Source organism: Lampetra planeri, chromosome 33, assembly GCF_965212315.1.
Source record: "Lampetra planeri chromosome 33, kcLamPlan1.2.h2, whole genome shotgun sequence".
Lineage (NCBI taxonomy): Eukaryota > Metazoa > Chordata > Hyperoartia > Petromyzontiformes > Petromyzontidae > Lampetra > Lampetra planeri.
In genome coordinates, this window is record NC_136139.1 from 7,995,562 (window position 1) to 8,022,771 (window position 27,210).

General features: G+C 40.5%; 1 protein-coding gene across 3 annotated transcripts in view; it reads left to right on the top strand.

The window, feature by feature from the left end:
* Positions 1 to 27,210, top strand: part of LOC144729733 (neurexin-1-like) — a 379,724-nt gene that overhangs the window by 315,012 nt on the left and 37,502 nt on the right. For 2 of the 3 annotated variants that reach the window (XM_078610189.1, XM_078610193.1), the window contains 2 exons: positions 10,230 to 10,319; positions 12,299 to 12,618. In XM_078610189.1, the coding sequence (XP_078466315.1) occupies positions 10,230 to 10,319; positions 12,299 to 12,618 (410 nt within the window). The remainder of the gene's footprint in view (positions 1 to 10,229; positions 10,320 to 12,298; positions 12,619 to 27,210) is intronic. The other variant, XM_078610192.1, reaches the window with a different exon arrangement.

Here is a 27,210-nt window from a genome sequence, read left to right on the forward strand (position 1 = left end):
CCCTGACGAGAATTCCCCGCATCTCGCCACATCTCCCTCGAATAAGAGATGGTGCATCGAAACCGAACCTCCAGTAACCTGGACGTAAATAAAGGTGACGGTGGTATCATCGGTGTGCTTAAGCGTGACAAACGCACAAAATATCGGTTATTTGCTTTGGAATGTTCCCAGCACCTGTGTTTGGTACGGTGTTCATGATGAGACAATTTGCTTTAAGGTAAACACACCCGATGAATTGGTACGTTACAAACAGCTTTAATTAGCTGAGCTCCTTTTCTTCCCTCCAGGTGAACGCGCTCCCAAACCACACGGTGCTTGTAAAAACAACTCACAGTAAAGGAATAGTAATCTGCAATGTGACCTCATTTTAACGTCTCATTTTACCACCTGGAGCAATTCATATTAGATGGAAGTCAAACGAAGGCAGTGTTGTTTTTTTTTTATTGCGGTAGGTCTCCCATAGGCACTTAACCCATTCACCTTCCTTTTTTTTCCTTCAAAATGTCACTTATGCTAAATCGCTTAAGGACAGTTTTGAAATGACAATGAGCTCATTTTAACGCGATGGGTTTTTTTCACCAGTGTCCCAAGGCCACGTTTTTATTTACTGCGATCGGCTGCCCGTCGGATTTCGTTCCAATAAACATTTAAAGATCGCGATAGCATTCACGCCGATCCACCGTTCAGTACATATTGGACTGGTAGGCGCAACAGTTAAACATGGGGAAAACGTTACCGTAGCAGTGGGTGTCCGCACGTGCCTTAAACGTATGGTTTAATAAGAAGGCCACATGCTGGAAAGTAATTGCTTATGGCTCGAAAAAATATTGATGAGCTAATTCTCTTGACAATCAGTGCCCGCATGCTCGGAATGACGTGTCCTAGGATTTGCTACATTTTGGTTGTCGAATAAATGTATCGGCCCTCGACAATCATGAAACAAATTGAATCATTGGGCGACAGCTCTTTTCATGAAAACAAAAGTACAAAGTGAGCTGCTTTAAAATAGTAAGAAGTGGCTTATTGGCAAGTCTTAAAAGCAAAGTTTAGATTGAAAATAAATTAATAAGGATAAATTGTGCCTGAAGCATGCATATGATAATTAACAACATACGTTCATTAACAGATGGTACAAAGTAATTGGCTACTGAGGCTTGCCAAGAATTGGAATACAATATATCATACTGTACTGCTCTTTATCAAAAACCTGATGTAGCTATTCCTGTATACATTCATACCCATTTCCTAATGAGCAATCTGAGTTCCAATTTTGTGAAAATATCTTGGCCAAACCAGCAAAAGTCGGCTTTAATCTAAAATAGACTCTTAAATAGGCTTTGGCTCCTCAGGGCCACGATAACAACATTAATCACAGAGTGCAATGAATATAAGTGCAGAATTCGTTTTATGGAAATTGTTGTCTCAGTAAAATCAGGCTCAATTGTATCATTGCCATGGTTGATGAGTCTAGACTGATTACTGTCTCAGCACAGAAACAAATGAAAAATCAACTAATCGTTCACTATTCAGTTTTTATTTTGTATAATTCGTCAGAACTTGGCCAATCAGTGTTTGGCGTGCTTGATTTAAATTTCATTTCAGCGCAAAAATCAGTGGATTTAAAAATGTAGGTATACAGTAAGTCATACGTATAGCTAAATTACTATTGGTCGAATAACAATGGCTGTAATGTCTGATTTTTTTACGTAATTTTTTTTCTTTCATAACCCCAATTATTAAACTATGCTTCCTGAAAACGTGCTGAATGAAGTCACTTGCAAATAAGAAGTGAGTTAAGAGTTTGAAAACACTATTGGCCTTGTTCCGTTGTAAACAAGCAAGTTTATTTTCCACATTTCACTAGGCCCCTTCTTTATTGTTCCTCTTCATAAATGCAGAGATCTATTGTTACAGCAGAAGCCATTGAAATGATCACCAACAATTGATGTCCATGGTGCCATATGCCGATGAATCTCTTCTTTCGCTGTAATGTTTACGAATGGTAATTATTTCTAATGAACCAGATGTGCGATCAACTCAACTGCTGATAGCCACATAACAAGCAAGTGACATTACAGTCCTTTCTCCAAGCAACACATTGCATTGATTTTTTGGGAGGAAAAAAAATAACAAGTTTAATGGATCGTAAATCAATGATGGCAAGGCATGATATCTGTCCATTGTGTGACTTTTAGGGTCATGCTGAATAGTCCCAATTGTCTCAGACATGTGGCTGACATGTCCCGAGCTGAAAGAGAGGGAATAAACACAGAGTGGGTAGGACATTGAGTTCAGTTGTAAGTCGCTTGAGTTCATCATGAAAAAAACCACAATTTTATAAAATGGCCATTCATTACATCGGCTCTGGCTATACCAGTGCTCAGTTTATTGTGGATTGAATGCCCTGCACAGTTGATGCATTGCACAAATAATATAAATGTAAAAAAAACTATAGTCATTTTCAATGGCACATTGGTGCAGATGGGATAAAATATTGCACGTTGAGGAATTGTGTCAAGCACATCACTGGCAGAGTTGCATTGCAGGATTGAGAGAGATAGTGGTAGATAAGTGAGGCTTTTATCCAGCCGTGGATTTACAAAGAGATGTGAAAAAATATAACGATTATGATTACAATGCAATTTCAATTTACGAAGCATCTATATGCAACCACATATAAAACCCCCGTACAGGTAGGAAAACACGTGCATTATACATGATCAATGAAAGTACTGGGGAACATACTTTCTGTGCTGAATAGGACACGTGGATTGATGGAAACGGTCAGTCATAGACAGAGGAGAAAAGAAAGGTCTTAAGTCTGGATTTGAACAGAGAGATGGAGTCACCCATGTGCATTCGCACGCTTGGCTACGTATGGTGCGAAGGAAGTTCAACATACATGCATAAGGGAATTCCTGACAGTGGGAACAGCAGGCAAGAAGAGGTTGGTGAAGGCCTATATGATTGTCTCAGCTGCATTGTGGGGCAAGGAAGTGATGGATTGGGGAGATGTGGTGGTGACGGTTGGAGGTCCTGCTGGATTAAGAATATCACGGAGATTTGAGATGTTAGTTATTGATGTCTTCGTTTAGGAGTTGAGAGAAGCTCTGTAACCTTCTGATTTACTATTGCACCATTGTCTGTGTTTTTGTCAGAGCCTCTTCATTTATTTCTGTTATTTAGAAACACTGTGGATGTCCATGAATGTCTGCATGAAGCAACATGGAAAAGTTTACGATTGACTACATTTTTAGATGAAAGCTAGATATCATCAAAACCTTGTTAGCTTTACTTATTATTTTTAGGGAAAACTGTTCATTAATTTGCCTCTCATTGTATGGGACTTAGTAGATAAGTAAAGATTAACTGCTAAGGACTGCAATTTGGCTCACACAATTACACATCCCTCGTTTATTGTAACATAATGAGGCCACAATAGCTTTTGTCCATTACTTTTGATTCGGCCTTGCGTGTGTTTTTTTCTCTCTCCATAGGGGTGGCAAGATCTTAATTCCCTCATCTGGTACGCAGGAGGTCGTGGGTTCAATCCCGACCTTGACGCCTGCTGTATATTTGGACTTTGCAGTGTCTCTCTTCCCGTGGTCGCCTGGATTTTTCTCGGGGTCCTCTGGTTTTTCCCTCCACATTTAGAATCGTGCGTTTAGGGTATTTGACTGCTGTACATTTCCACGTGATAATCCACTTTGTTGAGCTATCATTTGTGTCCAGGTTGACTCTGACAAAGAGCTATGCAGCTCAGTGGACCTTCCCTGGTAAAAAAAAATTGTTTTTAAGTTTAACTTTATTATAAAAAAGCACACATATGCAATATAAGCAAAACAAATAATGGCGATTTTTTTTTTATTCACATTACATTTTTTTCTGATCCATATGTCTCGCTAGGTTTTATTTATATTAACTGTTCACATTGGCTTTCATCCACCTATTTATTTCATAATGTTGACCCCACGTTGCATCTTGAGTAACTGCCCTAGGTACACACGCTCCGATGTGTTTTTTAAAGTTATCTTCCTCTGGCAGTTTACCAGCAGTTGTTTCGTGAAATTTTTGGACAAAAGCTAAAAAATGCAGAGAGGTGCACGCCGAGAGAGAGAGGAAGAGCAACATGTAGAATAGAGAAAATACACAAGTTTGAGATTTCATTCATTTAACATTTAGTAACTCTTAAACGAGCTTGGGCATAAATCATCGCTCTAAGGGATGTTGGTCACGGTGGTGAAGACTTAACGATGGAGAAGAAGTCAGGTCATTAGCCGCAGAGGTGGGGCGATGAAATCGGCGTGTAAGAGACCCCGTTGCATCGCAAGATGGTGAGCTATAGCGGCCCTTTGGAGAGGTCCTTTATCCAGCAGTTGACAGAGCATGGCTAACGATCGATGATGATGATGATGATGACATCCAAAATTGAATTTTAGTATCCGAATATAGGTGACGTATATGAAAGTTTATACAAGTGTCGTTGTGCATGTGCAGGATCACCAGCTGACAGGCGATGATTTGAGTCAAACAGCTGGTAGGCACGGCGGAGAGCAGTCATGGTAAATGTTTTGGAGCTGTGGCGTAATTGTAAAGCCCTTCACTCACCGATCACGTTTACGCTCAGCAAGAGGGCGCATGAAGCAAGACAAAACGTCTTTCCATCAGCCCATGGCACAGGATAAATGTTCCAGACACTTGACCATGCGTAAAATTGCAAAAGACGCCTCGTGACACTTGTCTGATCCTAATAGTCCACCAAGTCACCGTTAATCACTCTTAGGAAGAAGAAAAAAAACGTGTCATCGCATTTGACAGGTCAACTTTTGAATTCATATGTCGAAATAAATAAGGAGAATTTGATTCATTTAATTTTTTGGTTCGATTTTCAGGAGTCGGTTTTTTTGTTTTGTATTGTTCCGGCATGGAGCAGAGCTGTGATGTATGGACACACAGAGGGAGCTGTGGGGAGGGCGTGCGTATGCGTCAGTGAATAACGGTGAATGTGTTTTCTCACCATGTCCTTGTCGATACCAAAAACAACAACAACAACAAGGATTTGTTTAAGCTGCACAAACCCTCCACCTTGCGATGGTCGTAGTAAATGGTGACCTAAAAAAATGTGCTCTTAGCAAATGCACTCACATGCTGCGTGTACAATAATATTCGTATGCATGTTATATATTTTTTTTTTAAGGGAGGGTGGGGATTCTTTATACGGATGGAAATATGTGTTTAAAGGACAAATAGTCAAAACCTTGTGGTGAGATCAAAATGTATTCCATTTCAAGTTGACCCTGAACGCTTGCATGATGAAAACATATATATCAAGTTTTCATAATACATACATTACTGAAAACAATAGGTGGCATTTGTCTTGAAAAAATGTAAAGGCATTTCCTCCAGCTTTGAGAGACATGTAACATGAATGTTATGGTATTAAGAAAGCTGGCGATTATAACTGGGTTCTCAAGTGTAATTAGTTAATGGTCTTAGCCCAGTCACCAATGACTGCACAAAAAAAGCCATCACATTATATTCGGGTTTGCACTTAATTTGTCTGCATTTCAGCACTGACAATGAAAATATCGCTTTGACCACCATGTGCAGAATGGGTGCAAACGTGCTGCATGTGGCGCAGAGGTCACTCGGAGGGATCTCAGAGATAGCGCTGTGATATCCACTTGTGTAGACCCGTTCTTTAATGCGTAGGGTTGCACTGCCCTTTGAGAGATCCGAATGGATACTTTGTCTCATTGCATGACACCGATAGTGCAATCTGGATGAAAATTACAAAAAAATTGACCACGAAATGAAAATAGAAAAGAACACCACCTTAGATCATATCCAAAAGGATTGGGGGTTTTAATTTTAGTCAGCCAAACGCAACGAGGAGAGCTATACGGTTCAAGAAAGCGAACTCTCAAAGTAAAAAATGTCTTTAGTGGCCATCATGAGTGCAAGTCCACCAGGCAACACACGCACAGGAATGGGCGATCTTAAGGCCACGGTTTATTCCAGGCTCAGCTGCGCTCGCCTCAGATTTTAATAACATATTTCACAGGTTGTTGGCTTTAAAGGGCAGCTTTCAATGAAAAGGGATAAAAAAAAATAGTTAGCACGATGATCATGGCAGCAGCCCGTAGCACGTGTGGCTACACGTGCTATGCTTTTTGTGTTTGATTATAGAACAATTGGTGAAATGTTTTTGTTCCACTAAAAACTCCTGAAAAATTAGTCTTTTCGCCTCAGTGTGACTTTCCTGGCTAGATGAAGAAATGGAGACTGAAATAATTGTCGTCATACTTGATTGGCAGGGGTGCATGAGTGCCAACAACACTGGACATATCTGTAAACGACACTTCCCTGTGTGCTCCGATCAAGGGCCACCGCACCACAGTTGTGCCCACATTCTTTGGTCTTTCGGTAAAGTCACGTTGATAGGTTCAAAGAAAATAACAATAAAAAATAACAAGTCGAGATTTCGTTGTGCCTATTATACATTGGTTTACCTTTCAGGGCAGGTGTTGACAAATGCGTTGAAACTTTCTGATCGTAAAACAGCGTGCTTGTAAGTCTGCAGAGATTAAAGTTTGATTTAGTTTTTGATGTAACCACTTTGAAGGGTCATGCATAAATTTAATAAAACATAGCTTAACATTCCAATACACCTCATGCAGTGTCATTTAACAAACTATAATGCACATTCGGAATATTACTTGTTAACTAACAATGTCTTTTTTTTAAATTAGAAATATGTTTTTATACCAAACTGTTATTTTTTTTTCAATCGCTGATATTGTCTGCTTCAAAAGCCAGGCGGCCATTTTGTCCTTGTCACATGCGTTTTGATTGAACGCACTTTTATTAAGGAGACCATTTGTTTTTGCCAAATGGGCCATTCATATGAACTCCTAAGACTATGATATTTTTTTTATGAACGCACACAAAGATGTAATTACATTCAGACACGCACACAAGCATGAAAATACATGCACACACCGTCATATATACGCATGCACACTTTACTTGTTCGGGCCGTTTTAAAGATTATAACATTTGCATATTTTCCTCTCCGTAAAATAGATTTCCCTACTGCAGTTACTTAACTACTGTGTGCACTGTTAACTATTACTTTGTCAAATTACTGCACCATTGTATACGAAACTTTCCTGAAGTGTCTGCAACATATTATGTAGGCAATTGATTTAAACATTTTTTTTTGTCGCTGATACTTGACCGTGATTAAATAGCCTCTAAAACTTTAATATTCAGAGTGCCGACTAATTCACTGAATTAAGAAGCCTCAATTTAATACATTGTGTAAATATACCTTCAACTGTGGGTACTCCCTCCTCTTCCGAGACGTCTGGCCAGTGAGGAAGAGTAGGCCAAATTACCCCCGAGAGGGGCTCTCAGAACTTTTTCTGGCGGAGGCCCATCTGTCATCAGTGGCGTGAACAGGGCATTATGGGGGCTGCACTTTCACATTTACCTACACGATACATTGGCTCCTGAAGCTGAGGATGAGGGTTATAATGTAACCAACATTGCAGCCTTGATAATTCAGTACAAAGTAAATATCGCTCCAATCAAGTTTTTGTACATGTAAATGTTATATTCTCGACAAAAACATCAAAGAATGGTCGTTATTGATGTTGCATATTTACAAGCAATTATTTTATCTTCATTTTCCTTCCAACATGAACAATCTTCCACTCCGGCCTAATCTGTCTTTGAAATAAAAGTTATTACGACATACCCAGTGGCAGTCATAAACTTAATGTCTTAGGCTCAGCAGATGCAAGTTAAAAAAATGCTAATCAACACTGCTAACCATAAAAAAAATTATAATTGTATTTTTTTTTAGCTCCAAGAATTACAAACTGAGCAAAGCTTGTGGCTTAAGGCCAGTAAGAATTTTAATTAATATTCAAAAATGACATTTTCAATCCCTATTGAATAACATGCCTGAACATTTTCTCTTCCATGTCTTCATTTATAGTGTTTATGGTAGGCTCAGGAAACAAGCAAATATGTATTGCACATTATAAGCCAAATGTAAAGTGCAGCCCAGAATATTCCACTTTCGATTTTAATTTAAAAAAAAAATATCACATTAGCAACGTGTAAGCATCATTTTTAGAAAAATTGTTTTAGAAAGCATTTTGACAGTTTGATTACCATTAATAATGTACAGACCTTTGGCAAGCTACTGTTGGATGAAGGCTTCGCCATGCAGTTTCGATCATGGGGACTGTTTGACCATACTTCACTACGCTGGTCAGTAAAGGTCGTTGACATTGGGGGTCAGGACCGATACTGATCATATCACTCACTAATGATGGTAGCCTTGGCCCATGAATCGAACTCGGGTCGTCGTGATTAAAAGTGCAAATGTGCAAACTATTGCACCATCACTCCACCCCAAAGATATAAAAAGTAATTTATCATAGTTTTCAGAAGTATTTTGATGAATAGCATACATTTCTATTGCATATAATTTCCTTTAATATACAGAGAGTCATGAAGATTTTTAGATTTGAAGCTTTCGTGACTGCAAGGATTCATACTCTCAGGTTTTTTCGGTAAAGTCACGTAGGTAAAAATAAATAATACTAATAATAGAAATAAAATTAAAAAAATCACATTATTTTATTTATATTATTTTTATTATTTATTCTTACCTACGTGACTTTACCGAAAAAACCTAAGAGTATGAAGCTTTTTTCCAGTAAATTAATCATTTATAGCATTTGCCCAAGGTGGTACAATGATAGTATTACAACGGCAGTCTGTGTTGAGGTTTGATAGCTATCCCCTCGTATGTGTGGTTTTTCTCCAGGTACGCTATTTTCTACCCACACTTCCAGTGAAAAGGGAATTAGCCAAACATTTCAAAACATTACAAGCGGCAGTTGAAACAATGGTGCAAGTTTCTTAAACTCCACCGCCTTTGTCCATCTAGTAGTGTAAATGGGTTACACCGCAGTTAGTCAAAGAGAAGAAGGTTGCCTATTTTGGGGTGAACGTATGGGGACTCCAATATGTTCTAAGACGTCTGGCCAGCATGGAAGAGTAGGCCAAATACCCCTCTTGAGTTCCCTCTAGTGGAGGCCCATCCGTTAACAGTGGCTTGAGCAAGCAATTGCAGGGCTGCCCCTTGACCTCTCTTGCCCTGATCAGCTGATGAAATATCCTCATTCAAGCCCCCACGTTTAAAGTCTGTCCTAGGCTGCCACTGGTCTCTCTCTCTGCAGCCTTAGTGTGTCCCTTCAGTTACGGTTAAATGTATTTAGTAAAATGTATCATCAATAAAGGGGTGAAGATGTAGCAGTCCTCAAGTAAACAAATAATCTGTTAATGTTTTCTCGCCATGCATCATTATTGCAGGAGTGTTTACATTGTGAAGTGTATGGAAATGTTATTGTGATGAACATCAATGTGTAATACATTAACATTCGCGCCAGCGTCCATGACTCACAGAACTCGATAAGCACATTTTTAGCAAATACTACGAGGACGTTCCTAAATAAATAATAACAGATCAAATAACATTTTACAATGCCTTAACATGTTGCAGAGGATTGTGTAATCCACAAACTGGCTGTTTGGTATATTGACTTTGCACGGCATATTTTATTTTGAGTTGTGCTCATGTTGAAAGTGCTCTTTAACTTCAAAGTAAATGGTTTAACTCGTAGATTAAACGGGCACCGTGCATCTGTGTTACTTTTAATTTGAAAAGTGTATAAGGTCTCTAAAATGTCAAATGTTTAAGCCTTTTTTATTAATACGTGCTCTGTCGTGATGTTTCATGTAAACAATTGTTTGTAACGCTGAACTTGTCAAAAAAAATCCCTTTGTTCTTGAAGCGAAGAAAAACAGAAAGGTTGTAGAAAGAACAATAATAAAACATTCTTCTAAACAGAATTAACGATTCGATAAAAAAATATATATAAAATGGCAGAATGCTGTTTAAAACTTTAAATAATCAACTAATGTGTGATTCATTCACACGACCCAAAAACATGTTAAATGAACATAAATTTGCCAAAAAAAAGTTCCTCTTCTAAAAATGCCTTAATAACCTGGAGTATCAGACATTAAACATTTTTAAAAGTAATTTTCTATGACCTTTTTGTAAACTCTTAACTCACGTCTTAACCTTTAACCTTTGACATATGTGGTTTTTTTTAACCAATGAAATATGTTTTTAAACTTTAAAGGTAACATTGATAACGAACGCCTGGCGCTCGCCAGGCAGAGAATCCCATATCGGCTCGGCCGAGTAGTTGATGATTGGCTACTCGACAAAGGTAACTCCGCCACCCTAAACATTATAGCTGTAAACATGCATAACTCCTGCTACCCATAACCCTGCCAGATGTAACCGTGTTTAAACATTCACTGACATAAACCTGCTTTTTAAATTATAATGCACCAATGCTCATATGATTAATTGTAAGTCATGCTGAATTTAACGTCGTTGTTTTGGTTTGGATTTTAATTTGTCTTCCAATTCAAGTTGCACACGACAGTGCGTTGTTAATAAGCAATTACTAAAGAGGCTGAATAGATATATAGATGACACACCGTTGAGTTTTAAGCACCTATTAATGGGCCAGCATCATGATAAAACGTTCCGATTTTTCAGGCTTTTTGTTAAAGATATAAATGTTTATTTATACACGTGTCATTTAGTTTACTTTAACTTGTTTGAAATCGTGAACAATTAAAGAGCCATAGCATTTAATAGCTTTTCATTTGTTTTTTTTAATAATATGTACATTTTTTTTATTAACATTTAGGATGCCTACCATAATTTGGCAATTTCAGTTTGTTGATGTCAATTTGTAATATATCCCAATTTAAACTTGGATTAATTGCAAGAGCTTCTATTCATAATGAAACGGTGTGTATACCAATTTAATTTAAACAATTTTTTTTACAAAAAGCTCCTTAAATTGCTCCGTAGTGTATAATTGAACATGATGCTATATTAAAGTAACCTTAATAGAGTCAACAGTGGCAATCACAAACATGCTTATTCAACGATAAAAGCTCTTGTGTTTTCAAGGACTCTCAATATGTAATATTTTAAATGGTAACTAAAACCCAATTGCAAAGTCAATGAAAAGTTTTAAAACTCAACTCTTAACTGGCTTTAAATAGGGTTCTAGCTCAGATGATGAATATCACTACAGCATGACAATATTACGTAAAAAAAATTTGATGAGTTAAAAAATCAAATCGCATTATTCCAATTTTTCTCCCCAGGCAAACAAATACACAGGTGCATTATATCAGATTGGGGCTCATGGAAAATTTACTGATAAGCATCCTATTAGGTTTTTTTTCCCAGCCAACTGTGGAAGTCTGATATTTTGCTGCCTGACTTGCCTGTTCCTTAAGGCCAAATAAGTAGCTGTCATATTGGACATAGTGCATTATAACCTGACACTGCTGTGTCATTATTCATTACAGCCTCACAAATTCATGCCACCTTCTTACCCATGAAATGATGCAATAAATTACATCTCATGTACCTCCAAAGATTCATAATCATGTTATTCGTTAGTTTTATATTGAGAAATGTATCCTTAAAGTTACAGTAATTTGTTTAATGAATAAGAATTTTGTAAATTTCGATTTAAAGCTTTCGTGACTGCAGGGATTCATCGTCTTGGTTCTTTCGGTAAAGTCACGTAGAAGGGAAATAATAAAATAATCAAAATAAAACATAATAAAATACAATTCTCACGACGTTTCGGCCACAATGCAAGCAGCCGTCCTCAGGTGAAGAGCAGGTCTGTTGGAAAGACAGCGTCTGAATGAGACGCTGTCTTTCTCTGAATGAGACGCTGTCTTTCAGACGCTGTCTTTCCGACAGACCTGTTCTTCACCTGAGGACGGCTGCTTGCGTTGTGGCCGAAACGTCGTGAGAATTGTATTTTATTATGTTTTATTTTTATTATTTTATTATTTCCCTTCTACGTGACTTTACCGAAAGAACCAAGAAGAAGAATTTTGTAGTTTATGGGTATTTAATTTTGCGCTTTGTAAGAACCAGAGTGTTTGCTCTAAATTATATTTGTAGAATTACTTTTTTTTACTTCCATAAAATGTAAATCATCAAGCGATGATATCGTTCAAAATTCGCGAAGCCCCTGGTTGGATATTGAAGCGACGCTTACGTAACGACGACGAGTAGACCTGAAGCGATGTTTGCAAAGCGTAATCTTGGCGGCCGAATCGCCCGCAACCGTTGACTTGCGCTTGCTCCGCTTCTCCGCAGGGCGCCAGCTGACCATATTCAACAGCCAAGCGACGATAACCATTGGCGGGCAAGACAGAGAGCGCCCCTTCCAGGGCCAGCTCGCGGGCCTCTACTACAATGGCCTCCAGGTGCTCCATTTGACGGCCAAGAACGACCCGAACATCAAGACGCAGGGCAACGTTCGCCTTGTGGGCGACGTGCCCTCCATCCTCAGCACCGAGCCATCGGCCACGGTACGCCCCACCGACCGCTCCATGACCTTCATGGAGATCTCCACAACCATAGCCTCCGCCACCCCTCGGCACAACCGCCCACCCACGCGGGACTCGCTCAGCTCGGTGAGTTCCTTAGGATTGTGCCAAAAACTGTAGCGTGACCTTGTATAAACAAAAAAGTCAAACGTCAAAAGCGATCTCCTGCCGCTCAAATGAGCATGGAGGCATTGGTGCTCATCTCCTCTGTTTGCTGCCCTGCAGAGCCAGTGGTGGAAATTCCACATTCGTATGGCAGCCGGGGGCAAATCTATTTATAGGACAACCACTGTTGACTTCGCCGTAAAAGTGGTACTTATTGTTTATCAATCCTGGAGCGATGGTGGACTGAGTGAACCCCCGAACCAGGATTCGAACTCGAAATCTGTTGATTGCTAGCCGCTCTCGATCTCCCACTGAGCCATCTGACCGGGGGCATCCATCAACTCAAAGAGGGGTGCAAAATAGTCACGGTTAACTGTTAAAGAAAACTTTAAATAAAAGTTTAAATGCGAAACAGAACTAGTAACAATACTATTTGCACGTTTGTCCAGCATGCAATCTGCTCTAGTTCTCACTCCCAATGTATATTTGCGTATGCTGTGATGCTCGCCACTTAATTGTACTCGTTTTTGCATGATGTCCACCCACCTCCAACTATTGCAGACAGCTTGAAAATAAAATTACCTTTGTAGGCATTTAGAGAGGGGAAGTTCAGCCTTCAAAAATGTAACTACTCGTAGCTGTCATTCAGCTAGCCTTATTGTTCAGCACCATAACGCTTGTTATTTCACTGTCATGCAGTCGTCATGTTCTTAACACATCATTTCAGAATTTACCAGAGTGCACATTTGGAAGTGGTCACACTTTGTATTGGGCTCGCATAAAGCTGGCGAACCTAGCCTGCTGTCGTCTACAATCTGGCGTTTATAGTGTCAAAACATAGACATTGGGCAGAGCAGAGGGACAATAATGAAAAACACACAATTGACACCATTGGTCAGAGTGTGTAACCAATTTAATGTCAGTGGGTATCTCCGGTGAGTGTAAAGGGCGAATGTCCTGTGTTTACCCATGAATATTATTTCAAAGGCATGAGTAGTTTTCAGAAAATGTTGTGTCATTTTGTCCACTATTTTAACCAGAATGCCACTGCCAGGGCCTCACACACACACGTACGCTGCCCTGTTTGACGTGGTTGCCTAAAAATAAAAATAAAACCCGGACAGGGTTGGAGCTCACGGTATTCGATAGAAGATAACCAGATGGCAGCGATGATTATCACGGGCAGCATTCTCTGTTGCGCGTTCGTGATTGCCGGACGTGTTAAGCCTTGCGAGCGTCTCCCCTCCTTAGCTCCTTGCGGTCGTCATTCATTAGGCGCACTCACTAGCTTAAGCGCCACTAGCTTAGTGTACGGCAATGGGTGATTGCTAAAGAAGGCAAAAAACGTTAAAGCCGGTACACCACCCCGCCACACCACGTAGTCCGCCCCGAGTGACACGACAGCTCTCACAACAGGTGAGTGCCATCACTCCACTGAACGCATCTTCGTTCAAATGCGGCGGCTTTTGTTTTGTGGGTCTAAAAGGACACGCGGCTCAAGAAACGCACATTGCGTGGACAGCTTTGACACTGACCCGCGCGCCACTAGATCATTGCACGTGATGTCTGGATTAAGCCCTTTAATAAGGTACTAAAACAAAAAGGCATTTTTAAATGGTATCGGATCTGATAAGCAGTTAACTCGGCACGTGTTTATGGCTATGGCAAATGAAGTAATAAAATGTCCTCCTCTTTTGTGCCAACGTTTAACTTTGATTTAGAGCCGTTTGCTGAACGGAAAACTTTTGAGGACAGCTTCCCTTATACTCTTAGTTTTTTCGGTAAAGTCACGTAGGTAAAAAAATGAAATTAAAATTAATAAAATAATAAAAAATCACGACGTTTCGGAGGCAACACAAGTCTCCGTCATCAGGTGACTTTACCGAAAAAACTAAGAGTATGAATCCTTGCAGTCACGAAAGCTTCAAATCTACAGCTTCCCTTGTTCGTGGCACACGTCTCTTTCACCATTGATTGTGGCGATATAATTTTTACCCCCCATAATACCCTTTTGCCATCTTTCGCTTGAAAACAGCATTATTCATGACGAATGGATATTGTAAGAAGAACTTTTATTTCACCTTCATTGTATTGGTAGTAATTAATTTAGAAACTGCTTGAAACTTTATTAGATTGCTTCACCTTCATCAAAAAAACTTCCTTCTCACGACAATATCTGGGTGTTCATAATGGCCTCTTACTTTACACTGAGCTTGACTGAAGATTGTCTGCATCTGTGCAGAAACTTGCACAAATTACTTCTTCTCTCGCAATCAATTCAGGTGAATGGCCCACTTTAAACATCCGCAAATTTCGATGTGAGGCAAAACAAAACGATGAGAAATATGTTTACTTTGTACGAGTCACTGTAATATGAAGACATGTCTTGTGCCCTCATTGTAAGGTAATTGCTACTTTAATGCAGAGAGGTCGGGTGGAATACGGAAACATGTAAATGCTGCGCTCACAAACATGGGCAGAAGTAGAGCCTCTTAAATGAAGTCGTAAAGAAACAGCAAGGCCTGCACCTACGCTCGGAAAGAAAGACGTTTACATTTAATGTTCATTATGGATTCAATATTTAAATGCTTCAGTGCTCCAGCTTAACGGTTCCATTTATGGCAATTTTGTTCATTTGTTTTGACCTCTAATGTTAGTGCCACTTTGACTTTGTGAGCCTATTGATGATGTGATGGAGATGGTGTCACGTCTTTTTAGAATGCTGTAGTTTGCAGAAGCAATTTTGAGCTTTGGCGCGTGCGTATGTATATAGATATTTAAAAAATACAAAGATCCACCTTGTACCCATTAACAGACTGTTGGTACAAATGCAGTGCTGATGTTGCCTCACCGCAACAGATATTAATTTAATGCTGATTCAACCTAGAATAGGCCCGAGCCCAGTTCAATATTCATTCACCACTATTATTGGTTGTGAGTGGGATTCCAACAAATATATTTTTGTAAATGTGTTGCTAATAATTTCATACATTCAGTGATCTTTTTAAAATGCAATTATTAAACAGTTGAAGGTCATTGTTGTAAGGGCACTCTGATTTGTACCACGCTAAATAACTAAATTCAGAAAACTTTCTAGCCAACCTATTTGTAATACAACATTACGATGAGCTCATTCATTGTAAGCTTCCTGAACTGAAGAATGAGTTGTTTAGCCTGTGTGTGTAATGCGTGTTTTAAAAAGCCAAGAGCACCCGCGCACACAACATGCATCCAGCTACAGTTAATTGGGTGATGAATGCATCCTCAAGGAATCATCATAACGAGCACGGAGCCTTTGGAAAATGTTGGCCGACTCGTGTTTGCCCCCACAAGCTTGGCCGTTAATTTTTCTGCGAGTCTGTGAACACGGGCTTTTACGAAACGTCGTCTTTAAGACTCGCATTAACAGGGGGCAATAAAATATATTCCTTGTTAAATTTCATGCAGTTACTCTCTTCAACTTTGCTCATTAGTTTAATACCAGTTATAGGGGTCCAATCTATTGTTGATTGAGCATGTGCCCAGCTCTTCTCGATGCACAGTTATGTGCTTTGGTGAAAATCTACCAATTAAAAAAAAGAGCTGTCTTGCTCAACGAAGCAAGATAACAAACTGCGAGGGCTAAAATAATGGGCCATAAAGTTAGAAAAATAATGAAAATGTTAACAGCCGCTGAGGGAGCCAGTACAGGACATCCAATATACAGCTACCCATGAATAACAGCACAGGCGTCAGTGTGCGAGTGATAAGGGCCCTCCTTTATATTGAGAGTGTATTTCAAACGCAAATGCTTGTACTGTTTTGAAGTTCAAGCGTGCAATAGCATAGCAGGCTAATCCAGTCCTGTGTTGATTTGTAGGTTCTCGACTTTGACTTTGGTGCGTGCAAAACTTTTTGCAAGGATGTTTTCAAAAATGTCATCGCCAGTCGGCGTAGTCAGCCGTGCTTTATCCGCTGTTGGATCGAGGCCCTCCGCAAGCCATCGCCATCTATCATGGTCGTGCGATGCAACAATTCACCGACCCTCTGCACACGCGCCAATCTCATCGCTCCATCTCCACGGTGACGGTGCTCTCAGCCGTGTTTCCTCCTTCGCCTGTCAATCCATCGTCAGCCTTGACGAATGGCAATCAACCCTTCTTGCAATGTGTCCTAATCCAGGCCCTCTTACTTTTCTTAACAGTCAATGTTGTCTATAATTTGTGTTTGTCCTGTTATCCATGCGTTCTTGTTTCCATTTCACAACATAGTTGCAAGCTTGCACCTTTGCATGTTTCTTTGCGCAATTTCAACCCTTCCTTTTCCATTTTATTTTCATTGGCCATGTTTCCAATATATTTGTCATCGACGGTAATATTCACTGTTGGAAAACTTTCTGTGTTAGGCACATTGGAATGCTATTCCATGTTATCAATTTAAATGTCCTAAAAGCACTCCGTTTTGCTCTTGCTCACTCATTTATTTCAGAATTTCTATACCAGTCAGTCGTCAATATGCCTTACATATTGTGGTCGATTTTCCAGTTGTTTCCCATGGTAGAAAAACCTTTCTTAACTCCAGCTTGCTCACATGGTTGGTTGGCTTCTATATTGTTCATTGTTCCGTGCCAGTGACCTTGAATAATTTATATATGTGCGAAAAGAGATGAATGGGCTTGTAATTCTTCATGTCACTTTTGTCTCCCACTTACAATACAAGAATGAGTATTATTCCACAATTGAGGTGTTTCTTTTCTGTTTAAATATCTAGGAAAGAGATATGCAAATGTTCCAATATCTGGTCCCACTTCTTTGATGATGTCTACGGTTATAGCATCTGGTCCACGAGTGTTCCCTTGCTCACACCGCGAAGGGGAGTGTTTACTTCATTAAATGTGATATCTGGAACTGCTTCTCTTTGATCTAAAAAGGCGGTCTGATTTTTGCTTTGTCCTTCTCATGAATTTTGGTTGATATTTGGCCTACTCCACACTAGCCAAGACGTTTCTGCATTAGGGTTGTGGGAGTACTCACATTTGACCCCACCACACGCGCGACCTGACAATTGACTACATGTGCTGTGCACATTGGCACTGCTGGGTCGACAGAGGGCGGGGGGCGGAGGGGGGCAGATATAAGAAACTTGCATCGTTGTTTCAACTGCCGCGCCGGGAGATGGGACCGAACCGAACCGGCGACCTCTGGCTTTCAACTCCAGTGTGGTAACCGTCCCACCAAGGCAGCGGCGCTGGTTGACTCTGATAGATTACATATTCAATCATCTATCCTCAATGCTTCATGAAGTTAATTAAAGCAATGTTGTGTTTCCCCATTGAGCAGGGCACATAACAAACAAGTGTGCGCTTGGCGCACGGGAAAATATTTCCATCATAAGCCACAAAATAGAATGTTTTTCATCTTCTTGGTTCTTTCGGTAAAGTCACGTAGAAGGGAAGTAATAAAATAATAAAAATAAAACATAATAAAATTATTCTCACGACGTTTCGGCCACAACGCAAGCAGCCGTCGTCAGGTGAAGACCAGGTCCGTCGAGGCGACAGAGTCTGAATGAAACAGCACACGAGCTTGGAGCATATATATAAGCTGGGCGCCTTGACAAAGGAATTTGCATATCAAGAGGAATTTAGCATATTGCATTTCCCATAAATATGCTAAATTCCTCTTGATATGCAAATTCCTTTGTCAAGGCGCCCAGCTTATATATATGCTCCAAGCTCGTGTGCTGTTTCATTCAGACTCTGTCGCCTCGACGGACCTGGTCTTCACCTGAGGACGGCTGCTTGCGTTGTGGCCGAAACGTCGTGAGAATAATTTTATTATGTTTTATTTTTATTATTTTATTACTTCCCTTCTACGTGACTTTACCGAAAGAACCAAGAAGATGAATCCCTGCAGTCACGAAAGCTTTAAATCAGAATGTTTTTCGTTCAACGTTTTTTGAATGCGAAAGAGTTATCACGCGAAATTATATAAAATAATTATATTCATGTAGAAGTACAACATCCAGCATTTTATTCGACTTGGAATGAATATGCCTCATGCACAGAAACATGGTCCTGTGTATATTCTCTGCTGAAAACTGATAAAAGTCTGCCGCTTGTGCTTCTAAAGAAAAGCAGCTCATACCACAGCGTTTTTCTTTTTATGTGCCTTACACAACAGGCCTAATGCAGCTAAAAATACCATTCATAATGTAGCACCTTCCAGCCGAAATTGCTTCCGATTTATCCCACTTTGTTAGCCCTTTATAAAATTCAAAACACTAACATTTCACAAATATTTCTCATCTGCTTTTTATTCTAACACGCAGGCTCTACCCAACCGCACGGCCAAATGTTTAAAATCAATAGGCAAAGCTCCCCTTCCAAGCTATATATTTTGAAAACAGCGGATCTTTGAGTGTTCTGTCAAAGATTGGATTTTAAAAGAAAAAAAGTGAGTCGTTTGTCGTTTATATTCCTCTGTTTTAAATAGACCTGCTCTGGCCATCATTCCATAATGATCCATAAATCTGTTGGATGCAGTTTGGCATGCCAGCACGAAGCCATCACACTCATGATTTATTCACAGCCAGCCATTTCACCGGTCCCTTTTATTGACTTGATTCCCTTTTCTGCTGCCATAATGTTTTTGCTGAGTCTGAAAAGGATTTCTATTCCCATGAAATATGGAATGCAGCTGGCTGTGTCTGGCGGATGGTTCTCTCATTTCACCCTCAGCTTCTTCCAGCTGTGCCCCTGTCCTTCAGACTTTGAGGGTACAGAGGATGAGTGCTGATGCTTGCCCTCGGCCAGGGCTTTTGCAAACAGGGACAGTGCGGCATGGTCTATTAAGACAATGGAGGTATGCCACGCGTCTCTCCCCTGTGCCTTGGCATTGGATTGTGCCTTTAAATCGCACAGACATGCTGATTGCTAGTCTTTGATGCAGCTCTGCGTTTTGAATACCCAATGGTGCTTCTCTGCTATGAAATGCCATTTCACCATGCCATCGGCCCATTTCATACGTTATGAATTCACACACGTGGTACGGAGCCCACACACCCTACTAACTGAAGTCTCACCACTGACCTTATAGCATGCAGCAACATTGACTACTGAAGATGCCTACCTACGGCAATGCAAACAATATAATTTTAAGACCTTGTGTGTGATATCAATATGTGGTCGTATTATGTATAGTATTTATTTCTATTTTTGTATCATGTCCTTGGAAGGCAATATTCTACAATAATCATAAATACATTGCATATAGTGTATTCATGTTGAATTTATTTTGTACCGTACGTAGCCAACCGTGCGAATCAGAGGTGTGGGGGAAGGACAATATGTATACCCAAATGTTGCATTCTCCTCTGCCCTTACTCAATCCAAGTGTTTTAACCGGTTCCGCAGAGAGCACACATTGGCACGTCGGGGGAGTGGCAAGCCACATGATATACAGAACAAGCACTGACATTTCATTCCTTGAGCTTGCTTTTGTTTAGTTCTCTGAGCTTCCGAATGAATGTTCTGCTATCCTAAAAATCTTGATTAAGGCCACGCGTGTGTCCTTGAGTCACAAGTGACTGATAGCCGGCTGACGGGACTCACGCCTTTGCGCAAATATTCTGTGGGCTTCTAAGTTTCATCTTCTCAAAGTAACACCACCGGCATTCTAACCTTCCTCTTGCTCTCTGATCTTTTGACAGAGTCTCACATACCCTTTGGGCACACTTTGTAGGATCTGTTCCATATAAATGACTCAAACTCTCAGTGCTATGATTTTGAATTTCGGATAGAGCCCTGCAAATTTAAGAACAAAATGTCACAATTGCACTCAAAGTCAGGCAAGGACGCTCTTGATGTGGCACATTACATGATAGCAATGCCATTAGTGAACTATTTTTATCACTGAAAGTTACATATATTTTTCACTTTTAATAATGTGTCTTTTTCATAATCCCCGCAGCATTTCTAAGTGGAATCCTATCACGGTAATAAGGGAACTTTTTTGCATAATTAATTTACAATTATATTGTAAATGCATATCAAGAGCTTTTCATCTAAATTGTGATGCATATGCCATCAGAAAAAAGTACACAATAAAAGCAAAGTGTTATAAGTATAATAAAATGTAGACATGAAGTCAAAGTAACAGAGTTTATATCACATCATGTAATCGTGAAGTTACATTCTGACAAGTAAATCAGGTTTGATTTTTTTCGCTAAAATAAATTATTCTAACCTTTTTATCACACAACGTTAGATTATGCACAGTAAGCACTCGGGTGAGTGGCAGGTTTTGGGGAACTTGTGAACGTGTCTTTGAGGAATCGCTCATGGGTCAGGCTTAATTCTGGTGGCCCGAGTTTATTTCCCAGCCTAGGTAGCGATCACAGTAACTCATTCATCGACACAGCGCCTCTTGAAAACATCTTGAATGAATACAGCGGGATTGTTGATTATGGCCCAGTCGTCCATGCTGCGGATGCTTTTATTTGACAATCTCAACTGCGCGAGGCTTACTGAATAGTGGGATGTGGCTGGAGATTGGTGGCTGATGGTCTGCAGGAGGAGGGAGGCTCTCAGGGTGCTGTCTTTAACAAACCCAGTGGTGCTCCTGGCCTATTGGGGGAAGGGGGAGGGGGGTGCCTTTTCAATTCATAAAATCCGAGTGAGATAACAGAAGAGATATCATGTAGGCTTTCGCGACCAATATTATTCATAATAAACGTTTTTGGGTTAGATCGCGTTAGTTATAAATGTGTCGTAACCCTCTACCACCCGACATGGCCAATCAGCGAATTGCCCGATGATGCTGGATGTAATTACCAGCGAAACGGCGTACGCAAAAACTGTAAATTTTGTGGATTCCCTCTTCAACATACCGGTGGGCTAAAGTAGTGAACTATTTGTCTTTTGTCAACGTGACACTTTTTTGCTGATTGGCCGTGTCGGGTGGTGGAGGGTTACGACACATTTATAAATAACGCGATCTAACCCAAAAACGTTCATTATGAAGAAGAGATATCAACAAGAGACATATATTTTGCAAGATGCGAGACATGTCGACAATACAACGAGATGTACTGTAGTGAGATGATCGAAGGGAGACACAAACGAAAAAGGGATCACAGGGATAAATTGCTTTGGTTATGTTAATGATCTCGTTATGTTTATTAGGATTTTTATTTTAGATAATATTTGATGCACCCCTATTTGTCATGCATTCGGGGGTCCCTTCAGCTACTTGGAGCACGAATCTTTTGTTAAGTTGGCTTATACCTTGCGCCGCCACTAAACAAACTACTCTGGCCGTGCCGTGTTGAAATATGCGGCTCACATTGTACGCGGCAATAGTGCCAAATCATAAAAAAGTGTTTCTGACCTTAACTTGTCACTTGTTAATGTGCGATGAGAAAATTAACGTAATAAATGCCTGTCTCTAAGGTACACGTCGTCCCAGAATTACGAGCCGGCATGTTAAAGGTTGTGGCGGAGTGGTGGAGTGGTGGGTTAGTGGCTAGGGCACTGTGCTCTGTATGGACGAATCCAGCAAACCGAGTTCGAGTCCTGGCCAAAGGTGGCGAGTGACATCTGAACCGGCTTCAGAGTTGCATGTTCAACTAACCCACGCTGATCAGTGGTGGTGAAGTTGTGATCAAGCAAAACGCCCAGTACTGACGCATTATAGGAAGGCCTTCATCCAGCAGTGGATTGACAAATGGCTGAAAATTATTATTGTTATTCGTATTATGCTGAAGGTTACAAAATTTCCTTTAACAATTATATAGAGTGTACTCCACGATAATGTTACTGCATTGTCGACCATGCATGTGGTAATTAATATAATCGTAAAAATAAACAGGGAATTTGTGTGTTGTCACTTTTGGTCCTCCGAATGTAAATATGAACGCCATTCAGTCCAAATGTCAAGCTATACTTCTCTGCTTGAATTACATACCCTGTTGAGATGCACAATAAGTGTGTATTGCGTATATAGAATTCTGTTTGTGTACACTTTATGCATTCTACGTTATTCCATGAATTGTCGGGGGGGGGGGGGGGGGACCACTGCGTCAAGGTGAACCAAGCGATGGTGCAGCACTGCAGAATATGTTATTCCATGAGAGTAGCTCATACGGCAATTAAGAGATGAGTTGGCCGGAGAGAGAGAGGTAGGCATGGTCCCAAGCTTAAAGAGAGATATATATTCCTAATTTGATGAGAAGGCTTATTCGAGGCTCGGAGCTATGCTGTCATTTTTCCACAACCGCAAAATGAGAAAATCGTGCTCGTGACCAGCCGGCAACAAGGTGGCCCTTGTCACAAGACCACATTGTCCCTATTCCCTAATCCTATAAACTTCGAGCCTAATTAATGTGACTGTTATCGACTTTATTTCTCCCCCCCTCCCTGTAATAACACATAAGCCACAAGCCTGGCCATCAGCAGCTGGGTAGTGACAGAAGAGAGATTCCAGGCTGTGCTGCTTACCCCGCAAACCACACAGGCTATAATGAACTATATAAAAAAATAAAGGTGCAGCCCTGCAATAGCTTACTCATTCCACTGCTGGCGAAATGGCCTCCACTCCATGGAACATTTGAGAGCCCCTCTGAAGGAGAAACTTTCGGCCTACTCTTCCACGCTGGCTAGATGTCTTGGAAGAGGTAGGAGCACCTACACTTTTCTCCACCATGTACGTGACCAGCCAATCGACTAACCACAGTGCTAAGTTGACAGTGGTGGAGGAATTTATGAGACTTGTGGGATCTGCTGTGCCAGGAGATTGTACCAGCAACCTCTGGATTGATAAACTAAAACTAAACAATTTTTATTTTACCAGGTAAGGCCCACTGAGCTATAGCTCTTTTTCAGAAGCGATCTGGCCACAAATGATATCTCAACGAAGCTTATCGTATGGAAATCTATAGCAGCCAAATACTCCAAATGCATGTTTCTAAATGTGTAGGGAAAAACCGGATGGCCTGGAGAAAAATCCACGCGACCACGGGGAGAACATGCAAACTCCAAATATACACAGGTGTCAGGGTCAGGATCGAACCCACAATCTCCTGTATAGCAGGCGAGATAGTTAATATCTCGCCACCGTGGCTCCCAAATCGAATGTGCAAATCCAATGTGCTAGGAAACGCACCACAACAGCATTCCTTTGAAATTAAATACAAAACGTTGCTTAGTGTTTGTTTTTTTAGGAAAATGGAAAAAGTGTAGCAATCAAATATTCTTAAGAATCACACAAAACAGACAAAGTCAACTTTATGAACATGTATAAAGCTATAAATATAAAACAATAAAAATTCTCACTACGTTTCGACTGCAACACAAGTAACCATCATCCACACACCTGATGATGGTTGTTTGTGTTGCAGTCGAAACGTCGTGAGAATTTGTATTGTTTTATATTTATATTATTATTATTTACCTTCTACGTGACTTTACCGAAAGAACCAAGAATATGAATCCCTGCAGTCACGAATGCTTTAAATCAAAATTTATAAAGCTTTTAAGCTGTCTCTAAATATGTTATTGCATAATTGTAACTAAGATTGCTCAGTTATTACTGGTTGCTAAGCAAATAGCATACAAAAGAGTATTCTGCAAAATAAAAATTGGAATGGTCCATCTTGGTTTTGGATCACGACGTGCTTACACTACCGATGATGAAATATGATTGTGTGTGTGTGGAGATGACAAGACATTTGTAGGCGAATAAAGAATACATCGGTTGAAACCTCATCCTTCTCAACAATTCGATACTATTTAACAGGCATGTTAAAGATACGTAAATTCATCAAGTAAGATAGATTTGTGCACTCACGATACATCCATTAAATCGTGCACGTGAGAAATTATTGCGTGAAATTCATGGAAATTAGATTTAAAAAATGACGTGCTCATGTCACATTGGGATAAATGCAGCTGGCAAAACGGTAAAAAAACTAAAATAAAAAAAGCAGTGAAAGAGAGAGGTAATTCAGAGATATGTTTAAGAAAATAATCGATTCTTTAATCGAATAACACCATGTATTGCAACAATTTATTTACGTTGAGGATGTGGGGGGTGTAAATAGGTATTATGCCTGCTTTTTACAAAGTTTACGGAATTAAAGTCAACATCTCTGGAAGCAACGGTGGTATGATTTAAATTTGTACGTTTGTAATGATTTAACACCAGCTAAGACCTCAAGAGACCAGCTTAGTCTCATTTGCAAGAATGACCTGGGGCAATAGTCTGCCAGTAGGGGGCGATTATTGCTATTGTAAAATCCAAATTGAGCACTGCTGGTTCAATTTTTCGATTTAAAGCTTTCGTGACTGCAGGGATTCATCTTCTTGCTTCTTTCGGTAAAGTCACGTAGAAGGGAAATAATAAAATGATAAAAAAATAAAACATAATAAAATAATTCTCACGACGTTTCGGCCACAACGCAAGCAGCCGTCCTCCAACCCAGCTTAAATATACGCTCCAAGCCTGGGGTGTTTCATTCAGACGATGTCTTCCCGACAGACCTGTTCTTCACCTGAGGACGGCTGCTTGCGTTGTGGCCGAAACGTCGTGAGAATTATTTTATTGTTTTATTTTTATTATTTTATTATTTCCCTTCTACGTAACTTTACCGATCGAACCAAGAAGATGAAGACACTGCTGGTTCATTTAAAATTAGGCAAATTTGGACCCTTTATGACATCAGGGGGATCTTTGACGTGCACCGTGAAGCCAACGGCGCGAATCAACACGTTCATTACACCGGCAGTATTAATCAGGTTTGGACGCTGGATTGGAACCACGGACCTCTGCAATGAACGGCGAACGTGCGACCGATGTGAAACAAAGCGCAAGAGAAAAAATTAACCCGTAAAAACAAAGTTTTTCACTATAAATCCTTTATATGCGTGGCATCGGTTTTATTTTATTATTCATTTCTGTTTTCTTGAGTAAGAGTTTCATTTTTATCACATTGGTATTTTAAATTAAATATGAAATTTATTTTTTCCTAAAAAGTGGAACATTTTGGGAAAAAATTTTCACGAAAATAAATTGTCACGCACAACGAGTCTGTGTGCAAAATGTCAGCTCGATTGGATCACGGGGAGTGGGTTAAAAAACGACCGAAAGATTTGCACGGTCGTAAGCGCGCAAGCAAGCAAGCAAGTGAACTTAATATAAAGGATTTAAAAAGGTGCGCTCATGGCAAGAGTGGGGTGACGAGGACTCGTGGCTCAACAAGAATGTAGCCTCTCGGAAAAGACGAGAGAAAAACAAAATGCTCTCTTTGGGATAAATAAATTTGAAAAAAACTTCCAGTTGCATGTCCAGAGGTCATGAGTCATGGCAGCAAACAGGGGGGGGGGTAGAGCTTTATGTGTCAGAGGGCTCCCCCCCCCGTGGACAAACACACTCGAGGACACTCATTGGTCTACCCGACCGCAATCAGAGAGGACGTGACACCCCGAGGAACATCGCAGCCTGAGGAGTCAACCTCAGTCACCTCACCACTTGCGTGGTCACACCTGATTCATTTTTATTCCCTTGAACTGATCGTAAATCCTTTTTTTTTCTACTTTATCCTCCCTACCACACCTCCCCATTCCCCCCCACCGCTTCTACAACCTCCCCGCATTTTCCCCTCTTCTGCTCAGCAGTCGTCTAATAGGTCATCCGTACACGTCGCTGTTTTTACAAGGGTACAAAGGCTGCGCGTCGAGGGTTGGAGTTGTTGGGGGGGGGTTAAGTGTCAGCGATGATTTTATAAAGCAATATAAAAAATGACGACTTGATAACGCAACGTCGCGGAAATTTCTACCGTGCGCTCTACTACACAGGGGGTTGGTGAGCGTGGGGGGCAGCTGGTTGTGGGAGGGAGGGAGAAAACGGGGCGCTGAACGAAGCGCAAAATCGGGTCGCGTTGTACAACTTGCGGTCACATTCGCGTGACCTCCTTTCAGCAGCGGGGACGTTGGCAGCTTTTCTTTCTCCTCCTCGCACCGGCAGTGACTGCGTCGGGCATCCGTAACGGACTCACGGTGGGCTCACCGTGGGCTCACCGAGGACAGCTGAGTGTATTCATGAACATCCTGCCTCTGTTAATGAAAGAGAGCACTCGGCGCAATAAACCAATTCTTTGTCGACACTTTTCTTCCGCAGTAAAAAAATGGGCACTGTTATAAAGGCTTCCTGTGACCTTTGCCTTTTCAAAAATAACGGGGCCCGGAATCGTAAAGCGACAAAGCCAGGCGCAAAATACCTTGATTGTCTTGGAGAAATCGAAACGAAAACCAACCCCCCACCCCCCCTTTACCACCACCGACCACCCGCTTAAAAAGCTGTGACTTCAATCCTTAACAATAACAGATAATCGAAACGGTGCAATTAATTTATAAGAAGAGCCCCGAATGGGATTTTGTTGAAACGCAATTTAAAGAAAATGTCCTGAAATGGTTTCATAATGGCACAAGATAATGATAAGGCTTTGGGAAATCTGCAGCAATTTCTTGCATAATCCTTTGGAGTTGAATTACCAAACAAGAAACACTTGTGCTAGAATTCCACATAAACTAAAGATTTT